At 32.0% G+C, this 21,890-nt stretch overlaps 1 protein-coding gene across 1 annotated transcript in view; it reads left to right on the forward strand.

Moving 5' to 3' along the window:
- Positions 1–33: 33 nt before the first annotated feature.
- The window catches only part of LOC129225780 (growth hormone-inducible transmembrane protein-like), a 33,226-nt gene continuing 11,369 nt past the window's right edge, over positions 34–21,890 (forward strand). The window contains exons 1-4 of the mRNA XM_054860289.1: positions 34–184; positions 6,562–6,806; positions 13,710–13,821; positions 13,901–14,042. Of these exons, the coding sequence (XP_054716264.1) occupies positions 6,596–6,806; positions 13,710–13,821; positions 13,901–14,042 (465 nt within the window). The 5' untranslated portion in view covers positions 34–184; positions 6,562–6,595. The remainder of the gene's footprint in view (positions 185–6,561; positions 6,807–13,709; positions 13,822–13,900; positions 14,043–21,890) is intronic.

Raw genomic sequence — 21,890 nt, forward strand, 5'->3', positions numbered from 1 at the left:
TATTACATAACCAGCGTTTGGCAGTTATACAAATCGGTTTCTTTTTCACTTGGTTTGTCGTGTTGCGTATGTTTACCGCTTCTAGAATTTTCCGCATTAAATTCAGAAATAATTTAATATATTATATGTAAAAACAGTCTCATTTGCTAGCATACATTGCATTCTGTTTTTCAACATCGCCTGGGTAAGTATACAAATTAATGGTTAAAACGAATGAAATTTATTTGAAAAGGGGGACTGTAGAAATGATTTGCATTTCTCGGGATATCGTGCCGATTTTAATGTTTTTCATTTTATATGTCACTTCTTACGTTTTGTTTCTTAAATAACAATTTTTAGTCTTGATACTGCTGTAATTGCCAGAATACATATTATGATGTAACAATTCATCACTGATCCTAGTCACTATTACGCAGAAGCTGAATTTGTGAAGAAATGAAAGATTTTCACATTTTGTTGTGCCTTGCTGTCTTCTTTTTCTTTGGAAATCGGTGAAAAACAGTAATTTAATCAATGGAGGACCTAAACCGTTTAATAATCTCTGTTGCGTAAAAATTTTGAGAGGGGTGCGGGGTGGGGAGTATCGAAAGCAAATAAACGCAGTTCAGAAAATGATCACATTATTCCATTACTTTCATTCTTATGTTTACCCAGGGTTCGAATATCCGATATTTTGATATATATCCGATATTTTCAATCAGTGCAAACTTAAATCAGTAAATCGTAACTGCTTCCTCAAATCACTGTTTATTTTCTTATGTTATTAATTTAATGCATCAATCTTCTTCTTCTTCTCTATCTTGAGGTTTATGCTTCACTCTAACACAGTGGCTTCACCTCTATTACTCCAAAAAATGCATCAATTTTAAAATAAATGTTTTTTTCATTATTTACATTCATAAATATGCATTTTATACAAAACTTAAGTACTTTAAAAGGCAGAAAGATATTTACAATCATTTGTAAAATTTGATAATTTAATCTATTGTAAATAAAATATAACCTAACTGATATATTATACTTTCTATTAAATTTAATTGAATTAAGCATTAGATGCTTTACTACTTGTACCAATTTTATGTTTCAGAAATAAAAAATATACATTAGTCAGTACATATCCATAAAGCATTTTTTTTTTCTGATCAATTAAAATTGTTACATTACTAATAATTTTATGAATAGAAAATAAAGAAGGAATATAATATTATTTACATTATATTAATGACACATTAATGTTTTACATGAATACACTGTATTACTTTTGATCATTTTTAATATGATTAATACATTTAATTTTTACATCACAAATATTGTACTTTAAAAAAAAAAATATTGAAAATATCAAAATATCATATTTTCTAAATAAATATCGGTTATGTATCATGATATATCATGATATCAGTGAACCCTGTGTTAACCTAAACACCCCCAAAGCAGAATACTTGACGATGTTCTGCAACGTAAAATCATTTGACCAAAATTGTTCAGCAAGTACTTCAAGCATTGTATGCACAAGCAACCAACGTGATCTTTTCCACAAATCGGGAGCGTTTCATACAGGAGTTTATTTTTATTTTATTTATTTATTTTTTTTTTCACTTTTTAAAACTTTACTGCTGCTGTGCGTCTCTGTGGAACCTAAACTGATTGAGATTCTCCAAAAATGTTTTACATGCTTCCTAAAATGCATAAAAAGAGCAAAGATACAAAATTTTCTAAAAATTCTTCTAAGAAATTAAAATAATGTTTAAAAAAAATAATAAATTACTTAAATAATAAGTAAAATGTGTCGAGTTAGGGTAGCAAACAATAAAACACTTAAAAACTTTCTAAATAACTGAATTATTTTCTGGATACAAAAGGATTGAAATCTCAAACAAGACACGTAATTTTCGGCGATAGACGTTGGAATGTATAAAAAAAGGTTTATGGAGGAAACTGCAGTGGATGAGGGTCGATTGAGGGAAAAACCAAAAGCGTTAGAAAAATCAGAATCTTTTCAGATTTAAAATATGAAATTTCTGCAGAAGCTTTGCGCAAATTCTATAGATTTCTTTAAGTTCAAAGTAAATCTTAAGTTCCTGCAGATGACTTATCGAATTCAACATTTTTTGCGAGTTTTCCGCCGAATTATTGTAATTTCCAAGAATTTTAGATTTAATGGAATTTTAAAGATATCTGCAGACTTTTTGAAGAATTTTATCTTGAGTTGGAAGATATTTGCAGAAAAACTGCAGTTTCTGTAGAATTTCTGCAGAAAATTTGTCTGAGTTTTTTCTCTCACATTTGAGTAGCATTGTTCTGCAGTTCAGGCATCAGTTCTGCGACGTGCGTCGCAAATTTAGTAGTATTCTGCTTTGGGGCTAAACACCATGTTTTAAGAAGTATTTCTTTTTTTCAGAATAGTTATTAAGTGTTATCATGTTGAAAGCAGTAGATATTAACTTGAAAATGAGTCGGATATAAAACAAAATTCACTACATGTGCTTCCCTGCGGAAAGTTTTAAAGAATTAAGCATATGGAAGCATCAGTACTATTGTATGGAGTTAATGAATTTAAAATGCAAAATTTCCAAAGTTTTGTCTTAGCATATTTATTTTGAATGAATTGAGGTCGGTATAAAGTGGTTGTTGTCCCCTTATAATCAAAATCAATGCTCAATTTTATTTATATATCTTTCACATTCATGCATGTGTGTTTGTGTGTGTGTTTTTTTTTTCTCTCTCTCTTCCTCCATTGATATAGTTTAGGGGAAAGAAGAAACTTGTCCACTATGCATCTAAATTAAAAGAAATAAAAAAAATGGGGGATGCATGTGTTAAACTAAGAAAATGGGGCTGCCAGTGTACTACAAATATTTTGTGGGGGACACCATCCCCGTTTCACCCTTCGATCCCAGAGCAGAATGCTTGAGGATATTCTGCAATGTAAAATCATTTGACGAAAATTGCTCTGTAAATACTTCTAGCATTGTACATACAACAACTAGCGTAACCTTTTCCATAAATCGGGAGCCCTAAACATTCATACCGAAGGGGTTTTTTTTCGTTTTAAAACTACACTTTTGCTATGCATTTCTGCGGAACCTAAACCCATTGAGATTCTCCAAAAATATTTTATATGCTTTCTAAATTTCATAACAATTGCAAAGAAACAAAATTTTACAAAACCCTGAACCTAGGTGTTAAACCATGTTTTTTTTTGGTTAATTTTACATGGCATGAAGGAGAAATTAAAATAATGTTAATAAATAAGTTACTAGAATAATAAATAAAATGTGTGAGTCATTCCACGTCAAATCAACACAATTTGGAGCAATTTTAGGACGCACCGTCACAGATCTGGATGAAACTTGGTACATTAAGAGATTTAGCCTAGTTATGAATGAAAACGCTAAAAAAAATTTTTTCTTTCTCCTCATTTAGCAGTTATTAATTATTGATTATTCAAATTTTTGTTAAAAAATGCTACACTTTGAGACTGTTAATCCTTGTTTTCTCAGAAACTATAAAAGATACAAGCCTGATATTGGTCTTGTTTTAAAGCTCTTTTAATCTGCTTTAATTTGATATGCAACTTAATAAAATTCAAAATTTTTTAATTTAAAATTAAATTTAAATAAATTTTAAAATTTAAATTTTTCAAAAACGGACAATTTTAAAATTTTGAAAAAAATCACAAAATTACTTTGTGTTATCCTCTCACATCTCACCAAGTTTCATATTGGGATCTTAATGGGATCAGTTGATACAGGGAGGACAAGTTTCACATATCTGCCAAAATATGGGTTATTGTGCTGAATAGTTATTATTTTATGTGCAAAAAAAAAAAAAATAAATAAATAAATAAATATGCTTCATACATGTTCACTTTTTTATGCAGAACTGTCTACTAGAAATGAAGTTTTTCTTAGTACGATTTGTTCCTGAAAAATAACTCATTAATAAAAATATTAATCATCTAAATCTCATTTTATTGAGAAAAATAAATTAAAAGGAAATAAAATTTTAAAATAGGAAAGGAAGAAAGGGAAAAAAAGGAAATATTTTCTCTTGGGATGTGAACTTAAAATAATCCACTACAAATTCAGACCTGAAACAGTAAGCTACCCTTTTCACCCCCTTTGCTAACAAAATGAAACAGACTTGGGGTGGCTATTGAGAATGAGATCCAATGGTTCGTTCTGCCTCACTGCTTTTTTCTCCACCTTTCACTGGTTTGGGATTGACCAATTTTTCAACATGTTTCACGTTTTTGCTTGTGGAGTTCAGTCAGCAGTACCATAAAATCTCAAAAGCACCCCCCCCCCCCTTTAGTTTCAAAAGATAACTTACTAATTCCAAAAAAGGGGGGGGGGTTATAATCAAATTTTGTTTTTGTACAATTTGCCAAAATAATTGTTTGTAGCAATATTAATTTTAGAGTACACAAAATAAATAAGTAAATAATAGTTAACTATTAATATTAAAGAAAAGGGAGAAATGAATTAATAAAAGCCTGTCATAATTTTATGGCATGGGGGTGGCAATATTTTTTTGAAAGAAAGGATTTTGCACCTTAAGTTACCAAAACCCCTTCCAAAAATAATCAAAAGCAGTACACTCACATGAACTTCTTTTGTAACACATATGAACTGAACAAAAAGAAAAGTGCCCTTGCATCAAAAGGCGTCTAGACTTTTGGAAGGAATAAAACTGAAACTATTTTTTTTTGTTGCAAGATCCTTTTTTTTTTGTTTTGTTTAAGTCATAGTGTTTTCTTTTCTTCTTGTTGTCTTTTTTTAGAAAAGAAAACCAGCACATGAAGAGGGAAACTAAACCTCTAGAAATGCTTGCCAAATAGAGCATAAAATGTTCATTTTTATTTATTTATTTGGGGGGGAGGTGAAGGGATGAAGATGATCTGAAAATTTTTAGGAGAGGGGAGGGGGAGGGTATATTTGGGATTACAAAATGATCCTTCCACAAAAAAAGGGGGGGGGGGATAGAGGGATTCTTTCTGGTGTTTATAATACTTTCTTGTTCTGTAATACACAATTCCTGTTGAAACTATCTTCAGTCAGCATTCAAGCCTTGTCTTCTGCTGTGCAAACTTCATTTCTTTAACTTTCAGTTATTTTATTTCATTTCCATTATTATTTTAATTTCATTCAATTTTAAAGTAGGTGTAGGACATTAGAAGGTTTTACATTACTATTAGCAGTCCATTTATAGTTTCCTGTGCTAATTTAATAACTTAGAATAATATTTGAGTAATCCATCAGAAAGGTATTTTGTCCAAAATGCAGAAACTTTGATATATGCAAAACTTGTCCTCCCTGTATCATCTGATCCCATTAAGATCCCATTATGAAACTTGGTAATATGCTAGAGGATAACACAAAGTAATTTTGTAAATTTTTTCAGAATTTTAAAATTGTCCATTTTTAAGAAATTAAAATTTTAAAATTTAATTTAATTAAATTTTAAAATTATTATTTTTTGATTTTATCAAGTTGCACATCAAATTAAAGCACATTAAAAGAGCTTCAAAACAAGACCAATTTCAAGCTTGTATCTGTTATAGTTTCTGAGAAAATGAGATTTAACCGTCTCAAAGTGTAGCATTTTTTGATGAAAATTTGAATAATTAATATTTAATAACTTTTGAATGAGGTGAAAGAATTTTTTTTTTAGCATTTTCATTCATAACTGGGCTAAATCTCTTCATGTACCAAGTTTCATCCAGTTCTGTGACGGTCCGTCCTAAACCATGTGATGATCTGACACGGAATGACCCGTGTCAAGTTAGGGTAGCACATAAAAAAAAACACTTCAAAACTTTTTAAATTATTGAAATATTTTCAGGATATTTTAAGAAAAAGAACCAAAAATGCTAGAAAAATCAGAATCTTTTCAGATTTAGAATATGAAATTCCTGCAGATAATCTGCAGAAACTGCCGATTTTCTACAAGTATCTTACAACTCATATAACTTTGCACAAATGCTGCAGATTTCTTTAAGTTCAAGGTATATCTAAAGTTCCTGCTGATGACTTATCAAATTCAAAAAATTTTTGCAAATTTTCTGCTGAATTATTGTAATTTCAGAGAATTTTAGGTTTTTTTCTCATTTAAAGTCAGATTTTGCAAAAGACAGAAGTTGCTTCTGCAGAATTAGCAAAATTTTATCTTGAGTTGGAAGATATTTGCAGGAAATCTGCAACTATAGCAGAACTTCTGAAGAAATTTTACAGAAATCTGCAGAATTTCAGTTTTCCTCTCACATTTGAACAGAATTGTTCTGCAGCTCAGGCATCTGTTCTGCTACGTGCGTTGCAAATTTAGTAGTATTCTGCTTTGGGGCTCTTGGACGACACTACTAAGGCTTATAACCAATGTTGTTCAAACTGTAACAATTGCTAAAATTCGTAGTTTCGATTGCACTTTAGTCCTGCTTATTCAACCTTCTTAGTTTTCAACTTATAAGATGGTAAATTTCTTCTTCATAAATTACTATTTATATTCAATGTATTTCATTCAAAATATTTTTGAATTTAAAAAAATGTAACAATTTTTCAGATATATATTGTGAATACTTATTGGGCTACAAGGAATGGCAGCTGCTCTTTTTGCGCTAAGAACACCCTGTCTTAGCCAGGCTACAGATGCTTTTTTGAAATCCAATATTTTACTTGTAAGAACTCCAATGGTTGCCCAATCTAAACTTCTTGCAAGTAACGCTAGGGGTGCCTTTCGTCGAGCTAATATAGCCGTAAGAAAACCAACTTTAAAAGAAAGACTTTTTGCTCCTGAACAAGGAACAGGTAATTTATTTGTTATTAATGTAATCATTTTTTTTTCTTTTTACATAACTTTTCAAAGTTTGAATTAGCAGGGCCCAGCAATTTTTTAGCATCTGTCTTTGGTTTTTCATTCGTCTTTCCTCTTTTTGCGTTGGTTTCTGCACATAACTTCATGTTAAAATGTAAGTTTTTTTTTTCATAGCTTTCACCTTTTCCCTAAAAACAGAAATTGAAACAGAAATTTCTGTTTTTAGGGGGGTTTGAAACAGAAATTCATTGTTCAATTTGAAATTTACCAGTAAAATTTCTTTCTGTAGAATATTTACTTTATTTTTTTCTTGTTGTTGGACATTTCCATTACAATTTATTCAATCTTTTTTTTAAAACTTGTTAACATTGTGATAAATCTTTTTTAAATGGGGCATTGTAGTTTTCCATCTAACATTAGGGTAATTCCATATCAAATCAACCAATGGTCAAAACGTCATGTCTTTAGATTTTGCTCATTTTTTGTTCCAATGGAGTATTACCACAACAGAGAAAATATACAAAGTTTTGGATTTTTTCACTCATTTGTTTTCGAGTTATAATATTTTAAAGTTTTGACGAAGTTGAAAATTTTTCCTGACACGTTTTCTTTAAACGGCCGTAATTAAAAAACTATTTGACTCAAAGAGTTAAAACTGGTAGTGTTTTGTTCTGTATTTAATAAGGTTTTATAAAATATATGACATGACCTAGTTCTACCTTTTTCTTTTTTTTAACATTTTTTTGAAAAAAAAATTTTTTAATTTAAAAAAACTCAAAATCGAAATTTTTAATTTTTTTGAAAAAAAATTTATGTTATTAAGTCTTACTTTAGCAACATTTATGCAAAATTTCATGATGGCATTATTGTGGTATCATAAGAAAAAAAATATTTCCTCTTTCAACATCTTTATTCATGTAACAATTCATGCTGCTTGATCAGCTGGATGATCCAAAGGGGGTGGAGGGATGCCAAAGACTGCAATTAAGATTTTTAAAGGGATGTTTAAGGGGCATTTTTCTCTGTAAAGAGGTTTCATTATATATATATATATATATATATATATATATATATATATATATATATATATATATATATGTATGCAGGTTTTTTTAAATAGCCGAGAATTAAAATTTATTAACTGAAAATATATTAGTCTACTTATGGATGGCAAATGGTCCGTAATCGAAAGTGTTGAAATAGTTCAGTAAAGCAAAGGTCTCCAATCAACATTTTTTCAATCCTATGTTCATGGGTTGATACAGTAGAAGGGCTTGACCATCATAAGTCATGCTTCAGCACCTACATCCCTGCTACTCATGCCCTAAGTAGCCACTCTCACTTATCAGCTGCCTGCTGTAATGAACCCTTAGGCTTTCTCCTGGTGTAACATGAAACCCGTCTGCTTTCTCCCACTACAGAGGCATTGAAATCTTCAGTACTTTGTATGTTCTTAGACAGTGCACATTCTAAATTTTACTGCTTGCTTTCTTTGAGAATTTTTTTTCCAATTTTTATTGTTATTTTAATGTTAAATTTATGCATATTTTTGTTGTTAAGAGCCAACTTTCAGTTGAAAATGGATAAACAGTGGAGCATATTTTGCTGCAATCCATTTAAAAAGGAAGGATATTGGGTGAAAAAAGATCTAAGAACTGCAAGCTTGTGGGTGACAACACTAACATATGGCATTGAAGAAGGAATGAAAATTTGTACTGCTTGTCGCATACAATTAAGTAAGCAAAAACATTCTTCAGTTCCTGAAACTGATGATATTATGAGTGAGTTCAGCAAAGATCCGAAACCAGGCTCTAGTACAGAGGATCCAGAGTTCATGAGCCCTCATAATGGGGATGTACAGTTTGAAGAAATTGTGGGCTATATTGCTTGTGCTTATGACAGCAAATGCAGGGCTCCCAAATGGTCCGCTTTTCCGCCAAAGTCCGTTTTTTATGATAAAGTCCGCTTCAGACCGCTTTTTAACATTTTGGTCCGATTGGTCCACTTTTATATTGTTTTTATTTAAATATCAGATATTAAAAGTTCATCATTTCGTTAAAAGTTACTGTGCACCCAAACACGCCGCCGCGTCGCGTGTTAAACAAGGATCGTATGCCCATAAAAAACCTCGAAAAGTTCTTGCGGGGGAAAAAAGAGGTCATTTTCAAGTGCTTGAAAAAGTATGAAAAGTTTCTTTATTGCTTGAATTCTTTCAAAAATCATAGGATTGTGCTTGTAATTCTTTTAAAAATATATCATTAGTGCAATTTTCTAAGCATATATATTCAATATGATTTATCGCGAAAAATTGCTTTCGTGTTTGAGGTTGCAATCCTTTTGCATCTTGTTAATATTTTGATGCTTTTTACAATCCAAAGTGATTTTGACATGTTCTTACCTTAGCTTAGCTTATTTTTCGTTTAATTTCAACAGTTCACAAAGGAATTATTTTGGAAACCATGGTAACATTGAGCTTATTCGGAGTTTGCGGAAAATTGCATTTCGCGTTTGAAATTTCAATCCTTTTGCATCTTGTGAACATTTTGATGTTTTTGACAATTGGAAGTTATTTCGACATATGCTACTATAGATTAGCTTATTTTTAACACGCTTTTATTAGCTTCACCTGTATGTATGTATGTATCTAGTAACGGAATCTTGCAGCTCAAATTTCGCCCACTTCCTGTGATCGGATTCTTTTGAAATTTGGCACGCGACCTCAGACCCGATGACAATGCAATATTCTATAATTAAATTAATTAACTCTTTTAATTGTCAGTTTCCTCCAATTTTAATCAATATTTTGGCATAAATTCAACAATGTGAAAAAGGAAAAATTTAAAAATATACATTAAAAAATGCTCGCAAAAATTATTTAAAAATATCTACAAAAACCATCAATTTTTCTGCATCAGACGAAATTTGTTCCAATGTTCCAAGGTAATTAGAACATGAAATATAATTGTTTTTAACTACTTTCATGCCAAAATGTAGGTGAGCCTTCAATTGGAAATTCATTGCTGATCAGACCATTGTTGAACAAAACTTTTATTTAAATGCATTTCAAATTTTCAAAGTAATATAAATATGATTTCCGCAAAAAAACATCGATGACTCACTAAAGCTTCCATCGATGTGCCCTTGTCTTAACTTTAAGATATTACCTCGCACTCGTTTATTAAATAATTTCATCACCTGATAATTCTCCAACATAAGACTAAAAAACAGAAAAATAAAATAATAGTTTAAAAAACTAAAAACACGCTTTCGCAGCAAAATGAACTAAAAAGTGAAAAATAATGTTTGGATGATAGTAGTTGACCAATCACTTAATTTTAATGTAATACAAAAAAGCTTGGGGGGCTTCTAATCAGTTGTCTTGAATTTCTTCCATTTATTGTCAATGCAAATATGTAAATAGACAGCACCCCACGGTTTTTTGTATTACATTAAAATTACGTGATTGGTCAACTACTATCATCCAAAGATTATTTTTCACTTTTTAGTTCATTTTGCTACGAAAGCGTGTTTTTTAGGTTTTTTAAACTATTATTTTATTTATTTAATTTCAAGAATTAACGAAATAATTATTTTGGAAGCCACGGCAACATTGAACTTATTCGGCCTTCGCGGAAAAATGTTTCTCGCCTTTGAAATTTCAATCCTTTTGCATCTTGTAAAGATGTTGATGTTTTCCACAATTGGAAGTTATTTTAATATATGCTACCTTAGTTTAGCTCATTTTTCGTTTAATTTCAATAATTGACGAAGGAAATATTTTGGAAACCATAGTAACATTGAACTTACTCGGACTTCGTGGAAAATTGCTCTTAGTGTTTGAAATTTCAATCCTTTTGCATCTTGTAAATATGTTGATGTTTTCCACAATTGGAAGTTATTTTAACATATGCTACCTTAGTTCATTTTTCGTTTAATTTCAATAATTGACGAAGGAAATATTTTGGAAACCATGGTAACATTGAACTTACTCGGACTTCGCGGAAAATTGCTTTTAGTGTTTGAAATTTCAATCCTTTTGCATCTTGTGAACATTTTGATTTTTTGACAATTGGAAGTTATTTTGACATATGCTACTATAGATTAGCTTATTTTTCATTTAATTTCAAGAATTAACGAAGGAATTATTTTGGTAGCCATGGCAACATTGAACTTACTCGGACTTTGCGGAAAAAATGCTTCTCGCGTTTGAAATTTCAATCCTTTTGCAATAGATGAAGATGAAGCACAACTTCATCTACAGTGAGGCTACCAGCATCCCTGGTTCAATTCAAAATGTATAATTTCGCCTATTTAGTACTAAGGAGGCTGCCTCAAAAGTGCTGAGCTACCCCCCCCCCCTCCCATCCAAATGTTTGTGTAAATAATATTATTATTCAATGGATAAAAAGATCAGTTGTGCTGAAGGTGATAAAGAAATTGTATCATTGAAAATCAGTATTATGGTTAATTAACAAATTATCTTCACGGATTTAGCAACAGGCAGCTAATTTGCCTTTTGGTGCTTCCTTGGGTTTAAATGAATGGTCCGCCCAAGGTCCTCTTTTTAATCCAAACTGGTCCTCTTTTTGATTGAAAATGGTCCTCTTTCACTCTTTTCTAAAGCTAAAATGTGTTGGGAGCCCTGCAAATGGTGAATAGGATATGTAGTTCAAAAGATCAGGTAGAAGAAGAAATCCAGGTTTCTTTCCTTCATTCTAGAGAACCATCATCATCATTCATTTATACAAGAAAAGCAGACATTTTGACCATTCCTAAAAATTTTGTTCTGTGCAAATTACATCCTGTCACTGCTACAAGCAGAACATACCAAGTCTGGAAAGAGGAGATGGCAAAAGCAACTGAAATCTTACATAAGAAGAAAGTATATCTATACTAGGACTTACAAATTGAGTTCTATAGTGTAGCAAAGTGAGTTAGCCACATCTCAAACTGCTTCTTAATGGGCTTAAAAAAATATTAAATTTTATACTGTAGCAATTAAATTATCTTTACTAATAATAAAGCAGAAAGTCTCTCTGTCCGGAGGATGTCTGTAGGATGTCTGTAGGATATCTGTAGGATGTCTGTGACGCGCATAGCGCCTAAACCGTTCGGCCGATTTTCATGAAATTTGGCACAAAGTTAGTATGTAGCATGGGGGTGTGCACCTCGAAGCGATTTTTCGAAAATTCGATGTGGTTCTTTTTTTATTCCAATTTTAAGAAAAAAACTATCATAAATTACGAAATCATCATAACGTGGAACCGTAACATGGGCACAAGCCAATTGGCGAGATACGAAATTTTCATAGCGTGGAACCGTAACGTCGGTACAAGCCAATTGGCGAGAAAATTCACCATGCATTATTTGTAAATATACAAGCGAACCAAAAGACCTTTAATTTTTCTATTACGGGCGAAGCCGTGCGGGTGCCACTAGTATATAAATAAAACTTAAATTTGCTTTTAAAATATGGCTGAAAAAGCTTCAATAACTTTTAAATTGAAGTTTTCAAATTTAAATAAAATTTAGATTTTTTATTCAATAATAAATATTTTTTTCACCTAAAAAATTGTTTGAACCTATTAATGTGCTTGCAATACTGCCAAGTACTTGTTTTTCTATGCAATAGTACCGGTTTAAACTTTAACTACTTTTCATTAGAGCAAATGTTTTTTTTACAAATAAAATTAAAGCAACTGTTTGAAAAAGAAATTTTTTTTTCTCCATGATACCACAAAAATGCCATCAGGAAATTTTGAATTTATGTTGCTTAAAGAAGACTAAGTACCCTGTTTTTTTTTTTCTTCTTTTTTTTCAAGGAAATTAAAAAATTTTGATTTTGAATTTTTACAAAAAATTTTTTTTAAATAAATGTTTTTTTTTTAGCTAGGTTTTGTTATATATTTTTTAAAACCTCCTAAAATACTGAACAAAACAGCACAAGTTTTAACCTTTTAAATCAATTAGTTCTTTGATAATAGCTTTTTAAAGATTACTAAACTATGTAAAATTTATGATGCTTCCATAGTTAAAAAAATTTATAACTTTGGAAAGAATTGTTGAAAAAATTTGAAACTTCAGATTTGTCATCATGGAGATGTGTATCATACACAGATAAAAAATCATTACATTCTAAACATTGGCCTTAAAAATTTATTTTTTATTGGTGGTTTTGACATGGAATGACCCATTAAAGCACTGTTGAAAGAGGAAAAAAAAATTTTCTGCATGATACCAAAAGAATGCCATCTTAAAATTTTGAACAAATGTTGCTAACAAATAGCTAAGTAACATATATTTTTTTCAAGAAAATTAAAAATTTCGATTTTGAATTTTTACAAATTAAAAAAAACTTTTTTATTAAAAAAATTAAAAAAATTTTTTTTAGCAACTGGGCTTTGTTATATATTTTTGAAAACCTTATAAAAGACTGAACAAAACAGCATCAATTGTAGACTTCTAAATTAAATAGTACTCTAATAATAATCCTCTTAAGATTTTAATCAATGCAAAATTTCGGATTCCTCCAAAAGTTAAAAAATGCATAACTTTGCAAAGAATTGTTCAAAAAATTTGAAACTTCAGTTTTTTCATCCTGGAGGTAAGTATAATAAACAGACAAAAAATCATAACAATCCAAAACATTGACCTTCAAAATTTATTTTTTATTGGTTGATTTGATATGGAATGACCCATTAATGAAAGGAAATATTTCTGTATCTTATATTTATGTTATATAATTCAATAGCCACTGATGTAAACTCTGGCCTGTTATGCTATAATAAAATTTGATAGTATGAATGATATTAGTTCTTATGCGCCAACAGTTTATCTAGAAGTATTTTAATGAATTATGGAAAGTTGTCTTCTTGTTAAATGTTTCTGTATTTCAGCTTTTAATCTTGGCAAGAGCTTTTTGCTTGGGGCTTCTGCATTGGGCATTGGTTCACTATGTTATTATGGCATTGGTTTATCATCTGAACCAGGAGCTATTGACAAATCAATGTAAGTATATATGTTCTTTACTGCATATTTTAGCAACATTTTCTATGCTCTAGAACTTTATTAATATTATTGTTAATAGGATCTGGCCAAAGCATGTTAAAGATCGCATCAAATCTACTTACACTTATTTTGGAGGAAGCATCTTGATCACAGCTGCTTCTGCCTTTGCAGTGAGTCAATCACCAAAGCTTCTCAGTTTAATGATGAGGAATTCATGGCTGGTGAGTAAAAATTGCGTTTGAATTTTTAATGTAGTTGAATCAAGTTAGTAATATGCAAATATTTGATTAATTTATTCATTAATATGTTTTAAATTCAATAGAACATTAATATTATAAAATTTTGTTTTCTCCACAATTATTTTAATATTTAGCGATATTTGAATGCTTTTAAAAAACTTGAAAGAGAAAGAAAGAGTTGAAATCTTGGAAAAAGTTGGGGAAACTGAGTTTCATTTTTTCCCCACCTGATGTTATTGAAAAATACTGTTTGTTTTAAAAGGATTAGAACAGTACAATTTCTTTTTTATATTTTCTATTATATGCGCAAACATGCAAAAGGAAAACATCATCTTACTTTCTTTTTCTCATGATAATTTTTCCTTTTTGTTCTACTTGTCATTATGCCTAAAACGCAGTTGTAAGGCCTAACCCGGAGAGAAGTTATGAGTTCAAGCTGCTTCCGAAATTTTACAAAACAATACTTCAAGAGGTTAACTCTCTGATGGTTTGAACATCTTCATCACATCGTAGCGATCACGTGTCAAAAGCATTTTACGCTTGTTTTTCTGATGCTAAATGCTTGTTATCAAATGACCAAGCAAACTGGTAGCTAATGTAGAATTATTTGTTTGGCCCTCTTGGCTTCCATAAGAGGTTTTCCATCTCCAGCTCAGTCACTTTCCTATGCCGGGCTGATGAGTGCTAATAAGTATGAAACTACAGTCCTCGGCTGGAAATGACTGAGCTGGCGGTGTATTTCACGTATTTTTGGTTAAAGGTCAAGATTTACGGTCGCCACTCGCCACGTGGCGACTCAGTTTTCAAAATTGGCGACCCCAAAAAATTTCTACAGTCGCCAACTTTTTTGGGGGGTTATTTTTAACCCATTCCTTGCCCCGGCCGATACAGGATCGGCCGCGCAGTTTGTGTTAATACTGCCCCGGCCGATTCAGGCTCGTCGCAAGAAAATGGTTCCTAACTGCCCTCGACGATCCTGTGTCGTCACGGCGTTTCTAGCAGTTTTTGCTTTGGCCGAATATGTGTCGGCGATCCTTCCAGGAGCAGAACCCTGTTATTGCGCTTCTCTGTTGGGTTCTGGAGCTTTTAGGGGAGCGGTAATCAAGCTCTTTTCTTAGACAAAAGGGATGTAACTTATAGTATTTCACAGAACTTGTTGTAATTTATTTTATTTTACTAAGATATTAACTTTTCAAGTACTCTTTGATGGGACACGTATAATGCTTCAAATAATCAGGCATTATATTTTTATCTTTTCGTGGAAGCTTTGTTTCTTAGCATTCTGGCATTTGAACTCCTGATGAACAAGTGTGAAAATATTTCCTTACATATTTATCAATATTTCTATGCCTGAATAAAGCAAATAAACAGAAATATGTTTTTCTTGTTATCAAAAATCCACCTTCTTATGCAAGTATCCTTCACTAAATTGTTCATAATCCTCAAATTTTATAATTTATTTTACGCAATATTTTTTTAAAAATTATCTTACGTATCTTAATTTTGTACGAGTACGTTTTTTTTTATTATTATAATGTGTTTACTACGCTTTTTATTTATTTGTATACTATTATTATTTTTTAGTGCTTATTTATTTTTAAATCATGATATTTTGAAACGTAAATTATATCTTTTTATATTCGCGGCACCCTTTGATGGATTTTTAGTGATACGGTTTTGAATATTTTTTTATTTCACGAAAAAAAAAAGACGACCGCATTGACTATACGTAAAAGTTGACTATGTAAAACATAAAACAGATACGACAGTACGAATAAAATGATAATATCTTGAGTTCTTTTTTTGTACGCTTTACTCATAAGAAACAAAACATTCCTTTTCTCCCATTCTTTTTCAGATTTTATTTATTGTCTTAAAATAGCTCCAATGTTTTAATTGTACCTTCTTTTATGAGATTTAAAAAATATAAATTAAATATTTGGTTTCTTTTCAATAATCAAATTGCCATAATTAGTAAATAATCCTATGAAACTAACTAAAATTTTTCCAAGTATGTTTAAAAAAAAGATTTAAAATCCGACTCGATTTCAAGCAAGATCTCCTTTTTTTCCTTCTGAAGACATGTTCCGTCATATAAGCATAAAAGCTTGCTTTGAAATTCCTTTCTGAGCTAAACTGTTTTGTTGTAAGAAAATAATGTGGAAGGCTTGACGACAAAACACTAAAACCTTCTGACCATTCTTTGAATGGAACTAACTTGCTCGGATGTTTGCAAAGAGGGTCCTTGGAGAATACAGACCTCCCAGTCGGTCTAGTTATTCCTCTCTCAGCTGGGGGCTTTTAGTTGCATGCACAAAAGTATCCTTTAGGGAAATAGGGGATTAGCCGCAAGTTTTGATCTTTTGTAATCATTTATCTTTAAAATACTTCCCACGCTTGAGCAACTGATATCTGGGCATTCAGAAGGGATTTAAAAGTCACCTGAATTACGATAAAAGTCGACCATAGTCCTGCCATCAAAGGGTTCTGTGTTTATTGGTCGTTTTGAAGTGTCACAATATATCAAAAGGCACCGAAGAATACTTTTTATCCTCTTAGAATATCATTCCCACACTTAAAGCGTTTTTGTCCATTCAGCGTTTTGTCCGCTTGCTCACACGTTGGATCGATCAGTCAATTGTTTGAAGAATGTTTTGTTGAGGCCTTTTGAAAGATAGATCATCTTACGTTTAACAGTAAAAGAAAAAAAAAGATATACTGAGATAAAAGCAAAAAGAAAAATAAATTAATAAAATAATTAGTGTTATGAAAATAATTTCTTTTCGTCCAATCCTCTATTGTTTCTTATTTTCCTGTTATGTACTGCGTAAATGTATGAATATTTCAGCACATATTAGCAACCTTGTATTTTATTGCACTATTTAATTCAGCGCTTAAAAACAAATAAAGCGAAGCGATTTTCGAATGCAAGCTGAACAGCAAAAACAACATTAAAATACCGATAGCAAAATGGGGAGAAAAGTGTTATTACAACGTAGCAAAAAGCAACTCCGTTTCGTTATCTGCGGCATGCGCGTTAAGGGTTTTCGGGCTGGTCATCGAATGGGTTAATTTAGATCCCAAGAAAAGAATTTCAGTGCATCAGTACTATAAGGATTCACCGATAGAGATCGTACTCCGACTAAATGTTGTTTATTTTACAAAGCTTGCATGTTCTTTCTCACTGCCTATGGTATGTTGGTTATTTTACGATGCTTGAATGCTCCTCTTACGCGATTTAGGCCATGTAAAAAAAGCAAGAATGCAGTGAATTAGGAAGCCATTTGCTCAAGATTAGAGCGTTTGCTCCTTTGTCTTGACTCTTTGTTTTTCAAGTAATTAGCGTACTATAATCATGATTTCAAGAAGAAATCATTGTATTTTAGATTATATTTCAGATTAATTTTTGATTATTTCTTCAAAGTAGTAACCTTTTCACGTTTAGTTGCTCAAATGGTATATTAAATTTATTATTTTTTTACACCGCCTCCGATTATGCGAAACTTTTTTTTTTCTTCAGGCCCATTTTAGAACCTGCAGATTATAGGCCGTCCGCGGATAATGCACAGGAAAATACGGTTATTAAATGGGGGTTCGTACGCTCCGGAGAACCTGGAATCGTCATGGAAAACGACATAGTTAAAAATGTCAGGGAAATTTCAAATTTTGCCCCCCCCCCCCCATTTTTTTTTTGCAATTTTTTCCCCCAGGGAATTTTGTACCTTGAGTTCTAATCTTCGTTTTTATCGATGTTTCCTGAAAAAATATATATAAAAGTTTTAAAGCAAAATGACGCTGGCAATAAAAATAAAAAAAGGACCGCGGACGCCATTTTTGCCCCTCAATAGTTCCAAAGAAAAAAATTCCTAGGGTAAACAGGAATTATGCACAAATTTAACGGGAGCAGAAACATTTTCCTGCATCTAAAGCACAAGCCTGCGGATGGTAGGGTCAATTGGGAAAATCTTTTTTAATCGAAAAGTCTTTTCAGCTACGAATGAAACGTAGTCGCCATTTTTGGTCATTTATAAGATGGAAGTAGACACGATGCTTAAATGTCTAAGTTTCCAAAAACAAAGCAGAATTGGATGTTTTCTTTAACTGCAAACTAATGAAAACAACGCAAAATGTGCTGCAACTTGTTTTTTTTTTCTTAAAATTTATTTTAAATATGTAATTTTCTTGAGAAATGAAAATTTTGTTCTTAAAACTTAATCTTATCCTCATTGCCTTGGACGTCATGGGTGCAAGACCTTCCGTCTCAGGACGGATTTCCGTCTTGGACAAATTTCCGAGACGGAGGTCGGGATGGAAAGAAATTCAATGCCTTTCTTTCAGTTTTTACTTAAAAAAGAGAAATTGAGTGTTTGGAAAATATGCTTTAATTACTGGACCGTTCCATAACCACGAATTTACATCGATATTCTCTCGGTTTTTCCGCCATGGGCTTGTTTTTGTTTGCAACATGCTTTTGGAGGAGTGGCTTTTCGACTCGCGCCGTTTGACTTTTTTTAGGTATAGCTCTGCTATTTCCAACTCACTGCATTGCAGACCGATGAGTTACTAGCTATTCTCCCTGTTTTTTCGAAATAATTGACTCTAATTGAAAATTTAGCCTTTTCTCATGCTATTCGATCATTCTTTCGTTTTTTTCATTTTCAGTTTTTTTTTTTTTTTGCAAACTTTACACGCGTAAATGAAAATTATGTACACTCTTAAAATGTCTTAAAGAGCTGAATCTGAATCACCGATTGAGAGTGATTGCTGACAAGATGAAATGTTTTCGCCACATCAAAGGGCGTCCACATACCAGGTAAAACGGAAACTATCAGGGTTTTTGAATATTTCAATGAAAATGGGAATTTTGGAAATAATCGAGAGGAAATCTCAAGCTGGTTAGAAACACCAATGAGCAACCGTTCCTGCATTTTTGACAAAGACTTTAGGAATCACTAAATTCCAATGTCATTGAATCTAACAATCACTAGATAGTAAATATGGGAGGGGGGGGGGAGAGAAAGAAAAGGAGAAAAATAACGGCAGCACGAATTTGCGAAAAAACGCTGCTCTTGCAAAGAGGGTAATCAGTTCGCAAATTAACCCACGATACTGAGGTTTTAAAAAGTTGATACCTTGGACAATCTAAGAGGGGGGGGGGGGAGGTGTTACTTAAGGGTTACAGTATAAACTATCGAAAAACTGAATTGAAAGCCATTTTTGAAGCTAGGAGTAGTTTGATATTTCTCCTCTGCAAACTCTTAAAACTTATTAGTCTGTCTTTAATGATGTTAAAGGGGGGAGGGGGAGGTTTTAAAAAAAATCAGAAATTTGGAGTCTTAAAAACACTAATTTAGGCAATCTTTGGTGAATTTATGAGAGATGGTTTTGGTGTTTTAACATGAAAATGTTTTGTAGCTGACGTTTTAAAAACTATTTGAGGCTATAATTAAATGGACTTGAGTGAAATGGCATTTGGGACCCTCTCCCGAAAAGTGTTTGCAATTGAAGTCTTAAAACTTTTAAGCTGTCTTTGAGAATGTCAAGAGGAAGGGAAGGGGCTCTCTTTAGGCGAAATTCCGACACTGGAGTCTTAAAAGAGCAACTTTAGACTGTCTTGGGGGTTCGGGGTTCCCCTTTCCCAAAAAATATTCAAAGCTGAAGTATTCAGAACTCAGTTTTAGGTAATCTTTAAAAGACTTAAGAAGAGGGAATTCGAAGGCTTTCTCTCAATAAGTTTTAATATTTTCGTTTCTGAAATTTTAAGAGCTTTGTTTTGGGCTATCTTTGGATGACTTAAAAGGGAAGGGTGTAGGAAGGCTCTTTCAAAAAGTTTCCAAAATTAAAGTATTAAAACTTTTAGGCTGTCATAAGTCATGTTTATAAGTAAGAGGGGTACTATTCCTACAAAACAATTTAGAAACTGAAGCCTTAAAAATTGAAATTTAAGACGTTTGGTGAACTCAGTGGAAGGATTTCGGGAGTTCTCTTCAGAAAATGTTTTGATGCTGAAAATTTGAAGGAATATTGGGAAAGGATACCTTGTTTAAAAAATATATCTACTTCACTGAAGCGATTTTTTATTGCTAATTTCAACACCTGCTATCTTATAAAAGAATTCTTTTTCAAATGAAGACTGTGGGGGAATGGTGCCAATTCATTATCATTAGTCGGCCATACCCTTCCCCCACCTTTCCTTCATTTCTGGTTTGTTGGCGCTACCTTATGTAGGACATTCCGATCAGAACTGATTTATGTTGCAAAAGTTAAAACCTTATGTCCTAAGCAATTTTATTGCTGCAATAAAAATGTTTACGATCGGCAAAAACTAATGGCGCGGCGCTACGAACGATTTTACCCCTAACATTATCCAACATCGTCTAAAATTGCATTTTTGGAACTTCGATTTCGAAATATTGCCGATGGAGGGTTCCTGAACTCCATCCCTTCCATAGTGCATTCAAAAAGCTTATAAACGTTATGAAAGATGGAGTACAATTTCATTTTTAAAACATCGATTTCTGGGAGAGCCCAGAGCACCCCCCCCCCCCCCCTCCCTTTCTTTAATATTTTTTGAAAGCTGCCCAATATTCTTATTTTGGGACTATCTGAAATAATTGATGTAAGAGTTCCTGAACCCCTCCTTTCCCAAAACTTTACCAAAATGGCCTACCATAGCGTTTTTTGGACTTCAATTTGAAAATTTTCTGGGGAGAGTCCCCCAGACCCCCCCCCCCCCTCCACTTATTGCTGGATTTTAGATTTTTTCTAATTATGATGTCAAAACGCTTAAATATTACAATTTAAAGGCTTAAAATTTAAATCGAAAAAACATTCCAAACCTGGCATTGTAAAATCTACAACATTAATACACATAAATTTTTCCTTAAGCCTGCATGCGGGCAGGGGGGGGGGGGGGGCTGAAAATATTTTCCGTCTTGAACACATCACCAAACTTGCACCCATGTTGGACGTAAATGTGCTAGAAACTTTTCAACTGAATTGTAGTTTCACAAAGATTCCCTTCATAGTCATCCTAACATGGAGATGCTGCGTATGGAACGTAGTCGCTATGTTTGGTCATACCTTTAGTTCAAATAATGCAAAAAGAATTTTTTTTTTTGGAAATATATTCTTGGTAAATGCCAAATTGTATATTACTAGAGGAGGTTTGTAGTTAATTATTTTTATGCCAAAAAAAAAAAAAAAAAATCTTAATTATTGAAAAAAATCAAATCATATGTTTATCTAATATTTTTTCGATTTCCTTCGTGCTAATTTTCTTACAGTTAATTCTTTTCATTAAACTAGTTACCTGAAAAGTGCATGTTGATTTTTACTACCATGGCATTTGCAATGATTTACAAAAAGATTTTAAAGGAATTTGTTGTTGTTTTTATGGGAAATACTTTTTTTTTCACTGTGTACACTACTTTATTTTTGGTTTAATGATTTTTTATATTTCTTGTTAGCATTCCTTTAGCATCACTTTCATAATATTTGTTTCAAGAAATACAAATTGAAATCGGCCCCCCCCCCCCCCCCATTCTTGTACTAGAGCGCTATTTTCGAAACCCAAAAAACTGGTGGCCACCAATTTTTTTGAGTCTAGTGGCCATTGGCCACTTGAAAATTTTCTGAATCTTGAGGTCTATTTTTGGTTAATCTAAAGCAGTTCAGGTTTTAGTGTTTAAGTTTTTGGGACTTCACAGTTGTCATGATCAACTAATTGTGTTGACCAAGAAGACTTCAGTGCTCTCCAATTCATCTATTGGTTAAAAGCTCTTTTGTTTCCGAAAAGTCTTAATTTTCACAGAAATGCATAGCACAGTC

The sequence above is a fragment of the Uloborus diversus genome, chromosome 7 (genome assembly GCF_026930045.1).
Source record: "Uloborus diversus isolate 005 chromosome 7, Udiv.v.3.1, whole genome shotgun sequence".
In the NCBI taxonomy this organism is placed as follows: domain Eukaryota; kingdom Metazoa; phylum Arthropoda; class Arachnida; order Araneae; family Uloboridae; genus Uloborus; species Uloborus diversus.